Source organism: Colletotrichum phormii (genome assembly GCF_030913505.1).
Source record: "Colletotrichum phormii strain CBS 102054 chromosome Unknown BDP81scaffold_13, whole genome shotgun sequence".
NCBI lineage: Eukaryota > Fungi > Ascomycota > Sordariomycetes > Glomerellales > Glomerellaceae > Colletotrichum > Colletotrichum phormii.
In genome coordinates this window covers 735,537-750,006 of record NW_026851455.1, presented here as the reverse complement: position 1 = coordinate 750,006, position 14,470 = coordinate 735,537, and the positions used below count along the sequence as shown (strand labels likewise).

General features: G+C 53.3%; 4 protein-coding genes across 4 annotated transcripts; 1 reads left to right on the top strand and 3 right to left on the bottom strand.

Moving 5' to 3' along the window:
• Positions 1–736: 736 nt before the first annotated feature.
• BDP81DRAFT_46474 (uncharacterized protein) lies at positions 737–2,161 on the bottom strand. The gene has a single exon (XM_060594184.1). The coding sequence runs from the start codon at positions 1,788–1,790 to the stop codon at positions 993–995; it is 798 nt and encodes a 265-aa protein (XP_060443791.1). The 5' UTR covers positions 1,791–2,161; the 3' UTR covers positions 737–992.
• Positions 2,162–2,484: 323 nt separating this feature from the next.
• On the bottom strand, positions 2,485–4,054 carry BDP81DRAFT_482240 (uncharacterized protein). Its single transcript, XM_060594995.1, has 2 exons — positions 3,624–4,054; positions 2,485–3,461 (listed from the first exon to the last, which is right to left on the bottom strand). Exons 1-2 carry the CDS (start codon positions 3,750–3,752, stop codon positions 2,532–2,534), a joined length of 1,059 nt encoding a protein of 352 aa, XP_060443790.1. The 5' UTR covers positions 3,753–4,054; the 3' UTR covers positions 2,485–2,531.
• Positions 4,055–7,751: 3,697 nt separating this feature from the next.
• On the bottom strand, positions 7,752–8,452 carry BDP81DRAFT_462229 (uncharacterized protein; the record flags this gene model as incomplete). Its single annotated transcript, XM_060593873.1, has 2 exons — positions 7,752–8,285; positions 8,315–8,452. 2 exons carry the CDS (start codon positions 8,450–8,452, stop codon positions 7,752–7,754), a joined length of 672 nt encoding a protein of 223 aa, XP_060443789.1.
• A 3,558-nt stretch (positions 8,453–12,010) lies between these two features.
• Positions 12,011–14,299, top strand: BDP81DRAFT_46394 (AFG1-like ATPase-domain-containing protein). The gene is made up of 4 exons (XM_060594088.1): positions 12,011–12,464; positions 12,524–12,607; positions 12,673–13,123; positions 13,188–14,299. Exons 1-4 carry the CDS (start codon positions 12,209–12,211, stop codon positions 14,065–14,067), a joined length of 1,671 nt encoding a protein of 556 aa, XP_060443788.1. The 5' UTR covers positions 12,011–12,208; the 3' UTR covers positions 14,068–14,299.
• Positions 14,300–14,470: the final 171 nt, after the last annotated feature.

Here is a 14,470-nt window from a genome sequence, read left to right as displayed (position 1 = left end):
GATCTCCTTACCGTCTTTCTGAACCCCGAGAAACTCCGGCACCATCTGCGCCCTCGCCCCAAACTCCAACTCCAAATCCACGCGCTTCTTCGTCTCCAAGATCCAATGGGTAATAATCGCCGCGCCCTCTGCACCAAAGATAAAAATCGTTTCGTTGAGCTTATCTGACCTCTGCAGGAGATTCGTCAAGACTCCCTCATCCCGTCTGAGCTTCTTCACATACGCCGTCCTGCTCGCCCGATCGAGATTGGTACACCCTGTCCGAATCGCCTGCTTCTCGTCCCGGATCTCCACGAGCTCTTTGTCGATTCTCCTTCTCGCGATGGCAATGTTCGGGATCTCGCGCAGGACGGCCTGGACTTCTTCGAGTTTCTTCCTCTGGAAGTCTCGTACGAGGGGATCCTTGGACGTGATGGCGTGCGGCGCGTCGTCGACTAGTTGGATGAGCTCCGCGATGGTGTCGCGGTAGCGCAGGGCCATTTGATCCTCCTCTCCGTTGTCAAACGAGTCTCTCGAGTTGAGTGCGTCCTCGAAGATGTAGCACTCTACCGCCGGCTCCGGTGAGTATGGTTTGCTCGGTACAGTGGTCGGTTCGGCGTCTCTGCTTTCCTGGGTCTTAGTCTGTCTGCTTCGAAAGGGGTTAAGCGAGTTTATGAACCTCTTGATACGCCCTGGGCTACCACCATTCTGCCCGCCACGAAGCTCAGAGCGAGATTTCTTAGGAGTCGGCGGGGACAAGTCATGCTCCGCGGACCTCTTCCTGCCGCGTCTCTCTCCCTCTTCCCCTTCGCCCCCTGACTGACTTTCATCCTCCACCTCCGCCTTTGCCTCACCCTCGTACTCACTCTCCGTCTCACCATTAACATCATCACTCCGCTTTTCCACGTTAGCCGCCTCGATTCTTTCTTCTTGCTCGTCGAGCTGTTTGCGGAGGTGAATCGCACCGCTTACATCCCCCGGCTTCTGGGTTCTCAGGGGTTCTCGCTTTTCTCTCAAAAAAAAAGAGGTTCAAACGCTGGACGCGAGTATTTGTTACTTGCGGTGGGCCACAGCTTGAATCTTCTCTGGGGTGGAGGACTTACACTGGCCTGATGACGGCGACGGCCCGCTTGATTCCCCCTCGTTGGCCCCGTTGAATCATGGTCTTTTATTTCCCCTTCTGCTGGCGCTGGAAGGCGTGAGGTTGAGGACTTTGTAGTTTGACGCCGTCCTCTAGTCGCTCGCGGAGGGAACCCCTTGATCTCACGGGCAGGAGACTTCTGCTTTTCAGGGGGGTTTGACTGGTCCGTCGCATTATTCGTTGGCGTAGCATCATAAAGCCGTCTAGGTAGGGAGGGCGGACGCGGTAATGGCAGTTTTATTTTTTGGGGCCTGGAAGGTCTTGGTAAAGGAGACGGCGGTTTTTGAAGGGTGTCTCCCTCCTGCTGTTGCTGCTGCTGCTGCTGTTTCTTCGATTGCTGCGGCGGTGGATTCGACATTGGCGTCTGCAGGAACGATTTCCCCGCCTCTGGCGCAACCTCATGAATCTGCGTTTTGATTAACAGGATCTGATTTTCTAGCATATGATGTATGGCATCATATGCGTCCCCGGTAATCTCTCCCCGAAGACTCGACAGAATCCCGCGGGCGTCTTCAGCCTCACAAACCAGACGTCGCAGAACGTCCAGAGTATCGGAGCCGTGACCCCCTTTGCGGGCTTTCATCGCCGCAAGACATCTCTCAAACTCGATTCTCTGTGATATGGCCAATATCGCCACCGTGGTCATCCTCTCTTGACTGTAATCCGACATTGAAGTTTTGAACAATCTAGAATTTTTGGTAATAATGCAAAAAGGGGGCAGGATGTGGATGAAATTTCTTCGAGTAGACACACAAAATTGACTTGAGGGAAAAAAGGGAACAAGAGAATTAGTCAGTGGTAACCGTGGGCATTAGATTTATTAAAGATAGTTCTTATCAACTCCTCCATGTCGTGTCCGGTGAGCTCTTTCATGGGAGCTTTGGTCCTTTCCGGCTGGCGAAAAGATGGCTCAACGGGTCGCCGGCATGCCCCCTATACAGTCGCTCCATGCGCATTCTTCATACAAAGAACGTCGCGGCAGAGGTAAACACTCTTGGTCTGAATCCCTAGAGAATGCAACGCTTTCAGCACTTGCCAAAGGCCATGTTCTCACGAGCCTTCGTTGCCTTTGTGCTTCATGTCCTTCCCATTAGTCTCGGTGACACAGGTAGGGAACAATAATTGGTTTTCTTTGACCAGCCTCGTCTGTGCTTGATTGTGTACATCGGCAAAATCCATGTACAACTCCAAAGAAGGAGTGTCAAGGCACTGCTATTCGAGATCTCCATTCAAAGAATAGGGCTCCATAATAGGGTTCCGGCCAAATTGTTCGACTGATTGTTCCATCGGATTTCCAACGGCACATCCGCTCTCCATTGTTGGTTTTGGCTTCGTCTGCGCGGCAGAAAGCCTTGTTTAGAAGGGTCTAAAACTGCGTCGAGTTCCTCAAAGAACAACGCTCGAATCCGCTTCAATTGTGTCGGGTATTGTATTGCCAAGAATGGTCATCTGGGTGTCCTCTGTACTGCGGTTTGCGATCTTCCATAGCGGGATCCGCTTCGACGACGGAGACGTGTTCGATATGACTAGTAGCAGCTGCGATGAACGCCGGCGGCTGGGGATGAAAAGTCTGGTACGCGATGTACGGCACGGAGGGCGGTCCGCCGCATGTTGGGGGTAGCATGCCTGCTGAAGGATTGATGCCCGGGAATGGCGGATGATAATCGAGCGTCTGATTCGCCCCGAATCCCTGAATATTTGATGAAATACCATGGGTAGACTGATTTTGGTGGGTATTTGCCCACTCGACCGTTAGTGGGCGGTGGTGATGACCTGCATAATCTCGATTTTTCATGTCGCCGGCGCGAGCGTAGACCTGTTGAGAACCAAAGTCTGTCGGTGAAACAGCCGCCGAGGCATGGATTTGATGGACAGATTCCGATGGAGAACCATATTCCTCGACCGGCGAGTCTGGCGTAGGACCGTATGAAAGAGTTCGGTCTGGGCTGGTATGTCTGCTCGTTGGCAGAATTGGCATCTGAATATCGAGACATGATGGCCGCCGTGGAATCAAGAGACCCTCCAACGTTTCTGTCGCTTTCTCAGGGACCAAGCTGCCGCTTGTGTTTGGAGTATGCAGGCCGCGATGACTTGGAGAACCGAGTTTGCCGGTTTGAATGTACTGTTCAACGACTTCGTCGCCATAGCCCACATGTTGAAGGAGTTGCCGAAGCTTGTGGTTCTCATCCGCAACTCGGCGTGCTGCCTGCTGTACTTCAGCAGAAGCCTCGACTCCTTGAAGTTGGCGTTGCCGAAGACGTTGCTCAATTTCTTGAACGTACTCTTTCTTTCGAGCCCTCGAACGGCGCTGGTTATCCCGGATGCGGTTCCTCTCCTTTTCCTACGTTGAAAGGGTTGGTAAGTTGTCCATCCGCGGGGGAAGAATGTTGCCCATGTGGAGCTCCACGTCGAGCTCTTTTGGAACCAAAAGGTCACTAACCGCTTCCATTGGCTATTGTGCGGGTTGTTGACGACGACGACGACGACGACGACGACGACGCACTTTCGAAATATGGGGGATTGTGCCTTCTGAGGGGATGATGGTGATCGTGGATGGAGGAACAGGAATTGGGCTTTCTCTTCGAGGAGCATACGACTGAAGGTCAACTAGATGTCTTAGGAGGTTGGGCATCTATCATATGCAAGAGACTGTGGGGTTTTAGAGCCTTAGCTGACGCTTGTTTCATCGGGAAGACTTGAGGGGATGTGAACAAGAGCATCAGCTGGCGAGGCCGCACCAAGGGCTTCCAGGCCTGACATATTGCTGCAGTAAAAGAAAGCGCAACGGACCGGCAAATCACAGACAGCCTGAAAATATTTGAAAGACGGGTGGAGGATGACTTGCCCTGGCCGAGACTGGTCCGACAGAGGGGAAGAGCAAGGATTACGAGGTCTCCTGCTGAGGTGGTAGGGGTATCGTCCAGGAAGAGGCCAGACCGGACCCCAAGCCACTAGGCATAATGAGGAGGCAACGCAGCTGACCAAACGGGAACTCCGATACTTCACTGTCGTGAGATCTTGCTTGTTTCTGGGCAGCCAATCGACGGAAACGTATAATTCAGGGTTGAGTATTGTTCCGGCCAAGAGGAATCGGAGCTGCCTGAGATCAACACATCCCATCCGTGGGTTTGATTAGCCATAGAAGCTTAACATTTGCTCTCTGGTGAGCTGAGCTCTTGCGGCTCAAGACGACCGAGGCATGCGAGGGAGAGACATAGCCGGAGTAAGCGAGCTCCTCATGCGAAAAGCCACCCGTGGCCCCAAAAGTGCGCGTCTGTCGGTGGACCCTGACCGACAGGCTCGACGGAAAGTTGGGGGTTCGGACGCTAGAAAGTCACCAGAACAGAGGGTCTTGGTAATATGGACTCAATTCCTACGTGCTCTCGGCCAGTGATATCGCCCCTGAGCTGTGCACGATGACTCCGTAAAAGCATGCGCGCCTTGTTCTTCGGCTGTCGCGGTGCGTCGAAGAAAGGGGCTCCTAGATGGACTGGGATTGTCACTTGAAGCATGGCGTTGGGAGTTGGAACTTTTGGTTGATGCTGGTCCCAGTGCAACGGTACGGATACAGGTCTGGGATGATCGTAGCTGCCGTGGCCGAAGGAGGCAATGGCCCTGGATGTCATGTTTGCTTTTCCTCGTTGGGCTGGAGCGTCTTTCGCCCTCATGTGTGCCGGGTCCGGGGGCGAAGTCTGAGAGGACAGGGCGGGATGTCTGACTTTCAACGGGGAAGGACAGATGCGGAATGTTCAACAGCCGCTTGAGAGGATAAGCTTGAATGGGGAAGAATTCTGGCGTATCATTGGCAGCAAGCCACAGATCGTCTATCGTGTTGTCCTGAACCCCCAGTTTTCCCGGTTCTTGGGTTCAAGTGACGGTTCGCCTTCCGTTGACGGAACCGTTCGAAGATATCTTCTGGCTGCTGCAAGACATCCGTTTGGGTGGGTACTCGAGAGCCTATGATAAAGCTGAGTTTCGTATCGGGACTGTCATTGGGCAACGTGCCAGATATCGGAGGTCTCAAGGAGATGGCGACTGTTTGACGGGGAGCAGAGTCATCTAGCAGATGGTTTGCTTAGGCATCGTTTTCCTGTAATGTTAGGCATAGGTACACCACGAGAGACGCGGACCCAGAAGTTGATTGAGCCTGTCCTTGTTCTATGGATTGCAGGTAGTCGGTAGATTGGTGGCGATTGACGAGGAGATGATAGGTGGGAATGAGGTAACGAATAGCGTTGCGATACAGATGCCTCTTTGCGCCCAGACATCAGTAATCATGGATCTTTGCTGTGCCTGATCGACTGGAGGATTCAGGGCTTGTCGGTTGGTGTCACGATGCAACGGTGATGGCCGGAAATGACGACAGGAATAGCTCCCTCGTAACTGAGGTGGGTTTCTGACTTGACCAACGAAGGCGGGTAGGATCTAGCGCGGGCAGAAATGCTACCTGTCAGGCTGTCGAAGTAGTGGAATACTTTGAACTTTGAGGCCCGTCACCAAGGGTGTGGAACATCTCGGACAATGTTGAGAGGATGATGGTAATACATAGAAAGGCGCCAAGGTCTTGCCACACGCGGCCTCCGGTATTTCAGGGTTCTCTTCTTGTGTTAGACGTGATTCGTTAGAATTGCTCAGCGGAGTTGAAGCCGGCAGGCAATATTTGCCATGAGGTGCCTGCTTACCTTAGTCTCGCCCCATCCATCCGGTCTAACTTGATGTCTTTTCCAGGTATAGATGGAGCGATCGAGTTCGGGTTAGTCACGAAAGCGGATAGAGCACACGGTGAGACAGAGGCGCTCACGCCACAGCTTCAGCTGGGTACCAGGGTCCAGCACCCAACCTCGAGAAAGTCGAGATGTGATTTACATACCAACAACAGGCGGCTCGAGGTCGAGGCTAGGCACTAGGTTAGGTAAGATAATGGCAGGCAAAGATACCCACCCCCATGCAGTCCGTAAAGGCGGAAGACAAGGTACCTTGTCCAAGGTAAGGCATCCGTACGAAGTAGCCGTATCCGTACAGTTTATCCGTATCTACTACCTACCTATGATCTACCCGTACTTAGGTACTCTGTACTGTGTATTCGACGACAAGATAGGTCGCCAGGTAACCCACCCCACGCCCTACTTACATCCCCACCTTCCAGGTTCCTTGCGATCACTCACAGAGTCACATTTCTGGGAAACAATGGGGGCTCTCCGGGGCATCAACATACGCCTACTTAGGTTGTGCCTGCACGTTTGCAAGCTTGGTGCCACGGGTGCGTGGACCATGGTGCTTGCTTCTGATGCCCCTAGGTTCCTCAACCGGGGAGGAGAGGGGCGACGTCGGCGCTAAGGATCGTCCAACCGAGGAGTGAAGTGTCCGAAGCTACGTCTGGACCCACTTCTTATTTCCAGAATCGTACCAACTTCCGGCGACCCAGAAATCACCAGCCCATCACATCACTCACATCACGACCCTCTTTCTCTCATTCTTTTCTTCTCCCGCGCACCCTCGAATGGGTCTGAACTGAACCCAGCAACGCAGCAAGGTCTCTACCTACTGTATGCCTTACGCAGTCTTTCTCCATCTTCACCATCGTTTTGACGACAAACGGACATAACCGCCTACGTAAAGAGACGTCATTTCCACTCTTTCGGATCGTCAACGGCCATAACCTGTGGCACGCCAGGCATACAGATTACAGCATACTCCGTAATTGTGGCTAGTGAATTCTAAAGCTTTCTTTTTCACATTGACTAAATTCGGATACAGAATTCAGGATGCCGGTTCTTGTTTTTCGCCCCCATTCCTCGTTTCCTACGGCTACCTCTAGACTTAGGCTCTAGCCTGTCGTCCACAGTCTCGCCCTTCTCCTCCCTCTCCGCCCCACCGGTACCTCGCTCCGAGGACTGGACCCTCGGTCAGCGGGCCCTGGTACACGTCGGATAAGACCTGCCCTGGATCTGTGGTGTCTGTGCACCCGCAACGTCTTGGCACTCTGACGGCCTCGCGGATGCGTTCCGTTGCTGCGAAGCTCATGCAGTAGCCCTGCTTTTACTGCCTTTGTTCCTCTCCGCCTATGCCGCCAACGCGTGATCGCTATTGTGGATGCCACATCCATGATCCCGATGAAGACGACTGTTGAAACACACCTCCGGATCGTCACCCCGGCCCCCCATCGATCCCGAAAGACTTCACAACCTGTCAGCATCGGAACCGATAACTCCATATGGGGCGCCTACCTTACTTATACAGACTCATCATCTCTGGCCGACGGCGAGCATGAGCAAGTTTTGCAAGATACGTGTATCAAAGCTCGCCATCGACAGCATGGCCTGGGGTCAGCGACCCGCGACGACCAGACCGGCTGCGACCTGTTCTGGATGCCTAGCATGCAACGATATGTGATCCAAGAAAAGAAAATCTGGAGAGAATACGGCTCGGCAGCAGTCTTTTGCTAGGGAGCACGATTTCCACGATTGAGCGCCATCCGAGACCCTTTTCACCGCATGTTTCGCCCAACAGCCACTGGACCGTGGACGGCTATCGGAGCTCCTCCGTTGGTCCGCAGCCCACCAGAACTCCTTTCGGCTGTCGCTTCTCTAATCGGCGTATTCTTCCCTTCCCTCAAGACTCCGGGTCGTTTCTACCAACGGGTCAGCCAGCTTGTAATAGCTTTCTCCCAGAACTCCTCTACTATCACCTTCTCAAAATCGACTTTCCTGTGCAGCAGGATATTAGCGTCTGCCTGGCTTTCAGACGCAAGATACCTGCTTCTTGCTTGTTCGAACCGGCGCTTGCAAGTTCGATACCGGAAGTTAGCTGAAACCCAGAGAGCAGCCTTGTAGCATGTGTAACATAATTCCGGTATGCTGCCTCCATCTGGTATTGAGTTCGGCGTAAAGGCTACGTTCTGGCTGAAGAGATGTCGGGGTTGTACTTGATGCCCGCATTCACTATGAACGAGTTTTTGTCGACAAAATGGGCAGCTCTTGTTATCCCAGAGCCATATCTCCAAACACTGAGCTCCCGCTACGTGCCCGCAAGGCAACATCGCGGGAACACTATCCCAGAGCTCCACGTATAGACCTCTCGCCTCTGCCTCACTACGGAGCGCCAACTGACTATGGTGACAAATTTGGCAAACAAGATCTCCTGGCTTGTCAATGAGGAAGGTGATCTTCGGGCTGGGAAGAAGCATCTCCCCACATGCGGCCTCAACCAATCGCTGACACAGGGAAGGAACGTATCCTTTAGCCAAGAACTCTCATCGTTCTCACGTTTCTTACTACGCCTTGTCGTGAGATATCGGCGCCGAACAGTCGCGAATCCAGGAATTCTGGCCATCGTGTGCTGTGGCAATTTCTTTCCGTACTTCAATGCGTGCTTTACCAAACAAGACGTTTAATCCGGTGTCTGATGCGTTGACGGCTGGGACGGAAGGCATATTTTCTGGCACTTGATCTCGCAATAAGCCCCCGAGGTCCGGCGACTCCTTTCAATTACCAACCCCCGAGGATAAACGGTGGTATTGTTCGAACATATCCACACCTTCGTCGAAACTCATTGTTCCTAATCATACGAACAAGGAAGACGATGCCACAAGAACACGCACAACTCTCTGTCTCACAGAACAATATCACTGAAGGAACATAAAGGTAGGAAAAGAATAAGCACCGGTTAGATACTAGAAACAAAGGGCCACACCTCATCCGTGCGTACCAGAAGACGAGCAGGTTCAGTGAGCGCTCACTCCCTGTCATCCGGGACAGGGCTTCTATGCCAGAAAAATGACCAGCCAATCCCCTGTCAACTGACGATACGCCCCCAAAAGGCCACAGGAAGCAATATGACTTGTTTTGCCGTGAGCTTGGGAGTAAACACCCGCCAGCAATTGGGTCTACTGGAAATATTGCCCTGCTTTGAGCTATGGCAATTTTACCAAGTCATGAAACAGGTCGTTCCCAATACAAACCCACATGACAGCCTCATTCGAGAAACGCTACGGAGAGTGGAGAGCCTGAGCTCCGGAAAGCATCGAAAGAGTGTGCCATGAATTCACTGGGGCTTGCTTTCGCCTCGCCAACGGACTTCAAGAGGGCTCGAAATTGGTCCTTCAATGGTCCAGGCCAACCATTGTGATGAATGAGAGTTTCGAGGGCTGATTGGTGGTATCTTTGGTTTGCCACCTATCGCTCCTCGGAGTCTCCCTCAAAATCCCCGCCTATGGTCGTGGCCATGAGCTCCCGTACCTTATCCAAGGTAACACGCTCACTGCTGAATGATAATCCCGAAGCCTCTAGACTATAGACCTTGTTTGCGCACCCGAGTAGGTATATCAGACAAAAGAGAGGTGCGCTGTAGTACCTTATTAGGGAAAGTAGGTAGCCAGTGTGATCCTGCGTGTGGGTCCTGCAAAGAGCTGACGATAATCGAGCTCCCTCATTCAACTGCATGATCTGGCCGCCGGGGTAACCTTGGAATTGTGAACCCCAGAATCCTCCCTCGCTTCTCGAGGAGGAGCCTCGTGACTAAGAAAGTGATTAGCGTCCTGCACATCCACGAAAGGCGCAAGACGTTGGTCATGGATTTCGTGGTGGACTTGAAGCATTCGTAAGACTCGGATCAGTCATTGAGCTACAGTCAGCATACTTCCAGGAGAGTCTGGACTCTTTCTCTTCCCCTCTTTGCATGGTGATCTAGATCTCGATAGTAAACGCCATTGTGATCTGAGGCGATAGCATGCGATAGCCAAGGCCTTTTTCGAGGCCTAGAAAGTTTCCCGGTCTACCTAGAACTGGCAACGGCCGCCTCCTACCCCGCCTTTACACTTACGGGCGTTCAGACATCACTGCCCTATCCAGACGTACCTCTGAGACCCTGACCGGAGTCTAGGAGACGTTAAATCCAAGCCCAACAACGTCTAGACCTTTAGCTGGAGAAGGGGGAGAAAGCGGGCAGACCGCTTCCCAAGCCACAGCCCTTCATGCTAGGCAGGCGCAAGCTGCAACTCTGCACGAGAGATAATGTTCCTGTCAGCTCATTATGAGAATTGAAAGGATCAAAATCAAGCCATATGCTTGTGACGAAGCAATGAGCCCCCCGTGGCCCCCTCTCTCTCCTCATAGACTTTCTCCCACTGCATTAGCGATGTTGTGCTGCGGCCTGCCCGTCTACGCCCCTGACCGACCAAGATCGGCGAGAGTGCTTTTGAGTGCCCCCATGCCCTTTTCTTTGCTTGTACAAGCTTCATGTAGAGGCGGTATTCGTGGAGCCTGATGCATCGAAAGGCGAAGCTGTTACCCAGACGGGCCATGAGGTTGCAAGAGCTGTGCAGCTGTAAGCCTGCAAACCTGCAAGAGAGGCTGGCAGGCTGGCAGGCGGGAGTACCGCTGATGTTTAGGGGTCGAAGTCTCACTGCAGACCCCCTTTTTGGGAGCTTGGGTATGATCAGTCCTAGGAGCCAGCTGTTCTCCAATCCAATTAAGATTTGAGGATCGGGATAATAGTGATTAGTGAGCAATATTGTGAGTGTTTCCTACAAGCTGCGTAGCTTCTCTACTTGGACTTGCGCATGCTAAAGTAGGAATAGATGAACTAAAACTCTACTATGATCCTTTGAGTTATACTACTGGCCATTCTATGTATAGAATTGGAATGTCTGCTTGAAATTTGGTAGGGATTTCTTGCTTCCACGCTCAACGATTCGGGACCAAGGGGTGGTGAGGCTAGGTCATGCCGCGGATATTATATCTACCGCTGTCTTCTTATCCGTTGTGAGGCGGATACGTATTCGAAGTTTCTATCCGTACATGTAAAAAGATGGTCATAGGTTTTAGGCGTAATGAAACTCGAAACGACTTGTCAGTCTCTGCTTCGGCATACTCTGGCAGGTAGATGGCACGGATCGAGGATCCCTGGGGCCCGCCCCTCTCCATTCCTCAAGACGAGTGTCCCCAGAAGTATCCGTATCACGCCACGTCAAAATCCACAAAAGCGTAGTCGATCGGGCTATAAAATACACATAAAAACCTAGAGCTAGCATTGGTTGTCAAGCCGAAAGATGCTGGAATGCATTTCAGGCAGGCATCTCGGCCTTTGGCACAGAGGATGGGTATGTGGGAGCCGACTTAGATCGCTTGCCTCTCCATGCCCTTAACCGTAAGCGAGATGTGCCACGAGTGGTACTGAATAGTGTATTATTTTCTCCATTCTTCATTCATATCTTGTTCTTCAATGTCTTTCAAGCAAGACTTGGTTTAGGTAAGTTAGCCTTTCTTATATAAGGATTGACATGTTGTGATGTGGATCGGTAAAGCCGGCTTCTCAAATAAAGATATGGACGAAATGAAGGAGATACAGGTCGGCTCAGTGAATCACTAATTCCCTCTTTGCTCATCAATGCCTTTCATAGAATTTGATGACGAGCTGTCGAGAATGACACGATTTTTGCCTGTTCCGTTGTCGTGGAGTCTATGAGCAATGGACCAAAGATGAAATGAGAAAGGAGGACAATCAAAAACAGAGAAAGGCGTCCAGCTCTTGGAGCAATGCTTCCAAGTCAATTTGGTCAGTGCCCGTCCACTTCTCAGATGAAAGCTCGAGAGGAAAGAGACGATCTGTGAGAGAACTGGAAGTCAGATCATGGCCTGAGCGTCACCTAATAAATCCCACCTTCGGTGAGCAGCCGCCATCCAATTGATCAGACCGAAGTCGGCATGGTCCGGAGTTCGGCATCTTTCGGCATCCCCACAGTCAAATTTACAGGCCTCTTGGGTTCTCCACCGTCTCTCAGCGCCAGTGGTCAATTCGGGCGCCAGTTGTGAGAGCCGGCGGCGGGCAGGCAATAGCGTCATTTTCTCCGATATCTTTTACCGGCCGAACCAGTCTATTTTTGTTGATTTTCACACACACACACACATGCCACATCCCACGAGACATCTCCGAAGCGGCTTGGTTTTGTCCCCCCAAAAAAACACACAGCGACACAACCATCTTACAGCACGCGCGCATGCTTGCAACATGCATTTTTCTTGTCGATACGCTTAGACCTTTTTTTTTTCTTCCGACTTTTGTTCACCTTGGTCCCTCCTGCCAGCCACCATGCGCCGTGCAGCTGCATCCTCACTTCCCCTCCGCCGAGTGGGCGCATCGCTCAACGGCTCTGCCGCCACAACCCGAGGCCTCACAGAGCAGGCCGCCCTCCGACGCTCTCTCTGCACAAGTTGCCTCGCCAGCAGACAAAACACAAGCGCTGGAAGGTTCCGTCCCTCGACGAGTATTCTTGCGCAACATACCAGAAATGGGGGCCAGAAGAGGGCGGCATCGGCAGTAGCGACAGTGACAGAGGGAAACAGGGGTAAGGAACCAGAATCGCGAAAGTTTGGTGGCGCAAGGGGGTGCTAATGAGAGAGGCAGCCGCGAAAGATGACCATGGCCCGATACAAGAATACGACCGCCGAGTCGACAACGGCATTTTGCGCAACGACGAGCATCAGAGGGGCAAGTTTTGCGCTTCCGTGGCCCCAACATGGGGGTGGGGAGAATCACATGCTGACGAGGGACAGGTATCATCCAGAGCCTCCAGCACCTCCGCGACGAGCTGGTCAACTACCATGCGCCCGAAGTGAAGGAGCCGACTCTCGAGTCCACCAAGCCTGCCAAGTCCATGTTCGGATCCTGGTTCGGCGGGGGAAAGGCTGCCGAGGCCACGATAGGAGCGATCCCGAGCAACTTGCCCCGCGGGCTGTACCTCTTTGGCGACGTCGGTAGCGGCAAGACGATGCTCATGGACCTGTTTTACGACACGCTGCCGAGCTCCGTCAGGACTAAGACGCGCATTCACTTTCACAACTTCATGCAGGATGTCCACAAGCGGCTGCACAAGATGAAGATGCAGCACGGCAACGACGTCGATGCCGTTCCCTTTATGGCGGCGCAGATCGCGGCGCAGGGCAACGTTCTCTGTTTTGACGAGTTCCAGTGTACGGATGTGGCAGACGCCATGATTCTGAGAAGGTGAGCTAGAACGGGACACGCGCGCGAAAGGGAACATGTCGTAAACTGACACCCCGGGGGGCAGATTATTAGAAGCGCTCATGTCGCATGGCGTCGTGCTAGTCACGACATCGAACCGACACCCCGACGAACTCTACAAGAACGGCATCCAGCGAGAATCCTTCGTACCGGCCATCAAGCTGCTCAAGAGCAGGCTCCACGTCATCAACCTCGACTCCCCGACAGACTACCGCAAGATCCCGCGACCGCCCTCGGGCGTATACCACACCCCGCTCGACGCGCACGCGACCTCCCACGCCGAGAAGTGGTTCCGCTTCCTCGGCGACCCGGAGAACCCGGAGCCGCACCCGGAGGTGCAGAACGTTTGGGGCCGCGAGATCCACGTGCCGCGCGTGAGCGGCCGGTGCGCGTGGTTCACGTTTGACGAGCTCATTGGCAAAGCGACGTCGGCGGCGGATTACCTCGAGCTGGTGCGCAACTACGACGCCTTTGTGATTACCGACTGTCCCGGCATGACGCACAACCAGCGCGACCTGGCGCGACGCTTCATCACGTTTATCGATGCCGTGTACGAGTCGCACGCGAAGCTGGTCCTGACGACGGAGAAGCCCCTGACGGAGCTCTTCGTCTCCCGCGCCGAGCTGGAGGAGTCGCTGGAGAAGCAAGGGAAGAAGGACGAGGCCGGACAGCAGGGCGGCGATCCCACGGCGGCGACGCATCTACTCGAAGACCTGGACCACAATATCGATTCCATCAAGGGCATGTCGGGCCTGTTCTCGGGCGACGAGGAGGCGTTTGCGTTTGCGCGCGCGCTGTCGCGTCTCAGCCACATGGGCAGCAAGGAGTGGGTTGAGCGCGGCATGGGGTTGGAGCAGCAGGGCGGCAAGAAGGAGCGCGACGACTGGGCCAAGGTCCGGAGTCGGCAGATGGAGGACAGCATGTAGAAGCGAGCGTCTTTGTGTGTTTTTTTCCAATATGTGAAAAAGGGGAGGGTATTTCACGCCGTTGTTGGGCACTCTGTTTTGGCTGTAGCCGTTGGGGAAAGACGGCCAGTTGCTCCTTATATCCTACCTACCTCAGATATCTAGGTGGTGGCGGGTGCAGGAGGTGACGCCTGACCGGGCAACTAATACCCTCCCTTTTTTATCTTTTTCATGGACATTGGGTCTGGTCATGATGCTACGGCAGGTCTGCATTTACGGGAAACTCGCATATCTCGGCCGAGAGGTTTGTGTATGTAAATCATCCGCATTCGAGAAATGATTCTTCGGCTCAACAAAGATCACGCACCTCCTTGTCCAGAACTCGGATCCGTACTGCTGCTTGTCATCGTTAGGTCATGCTTGC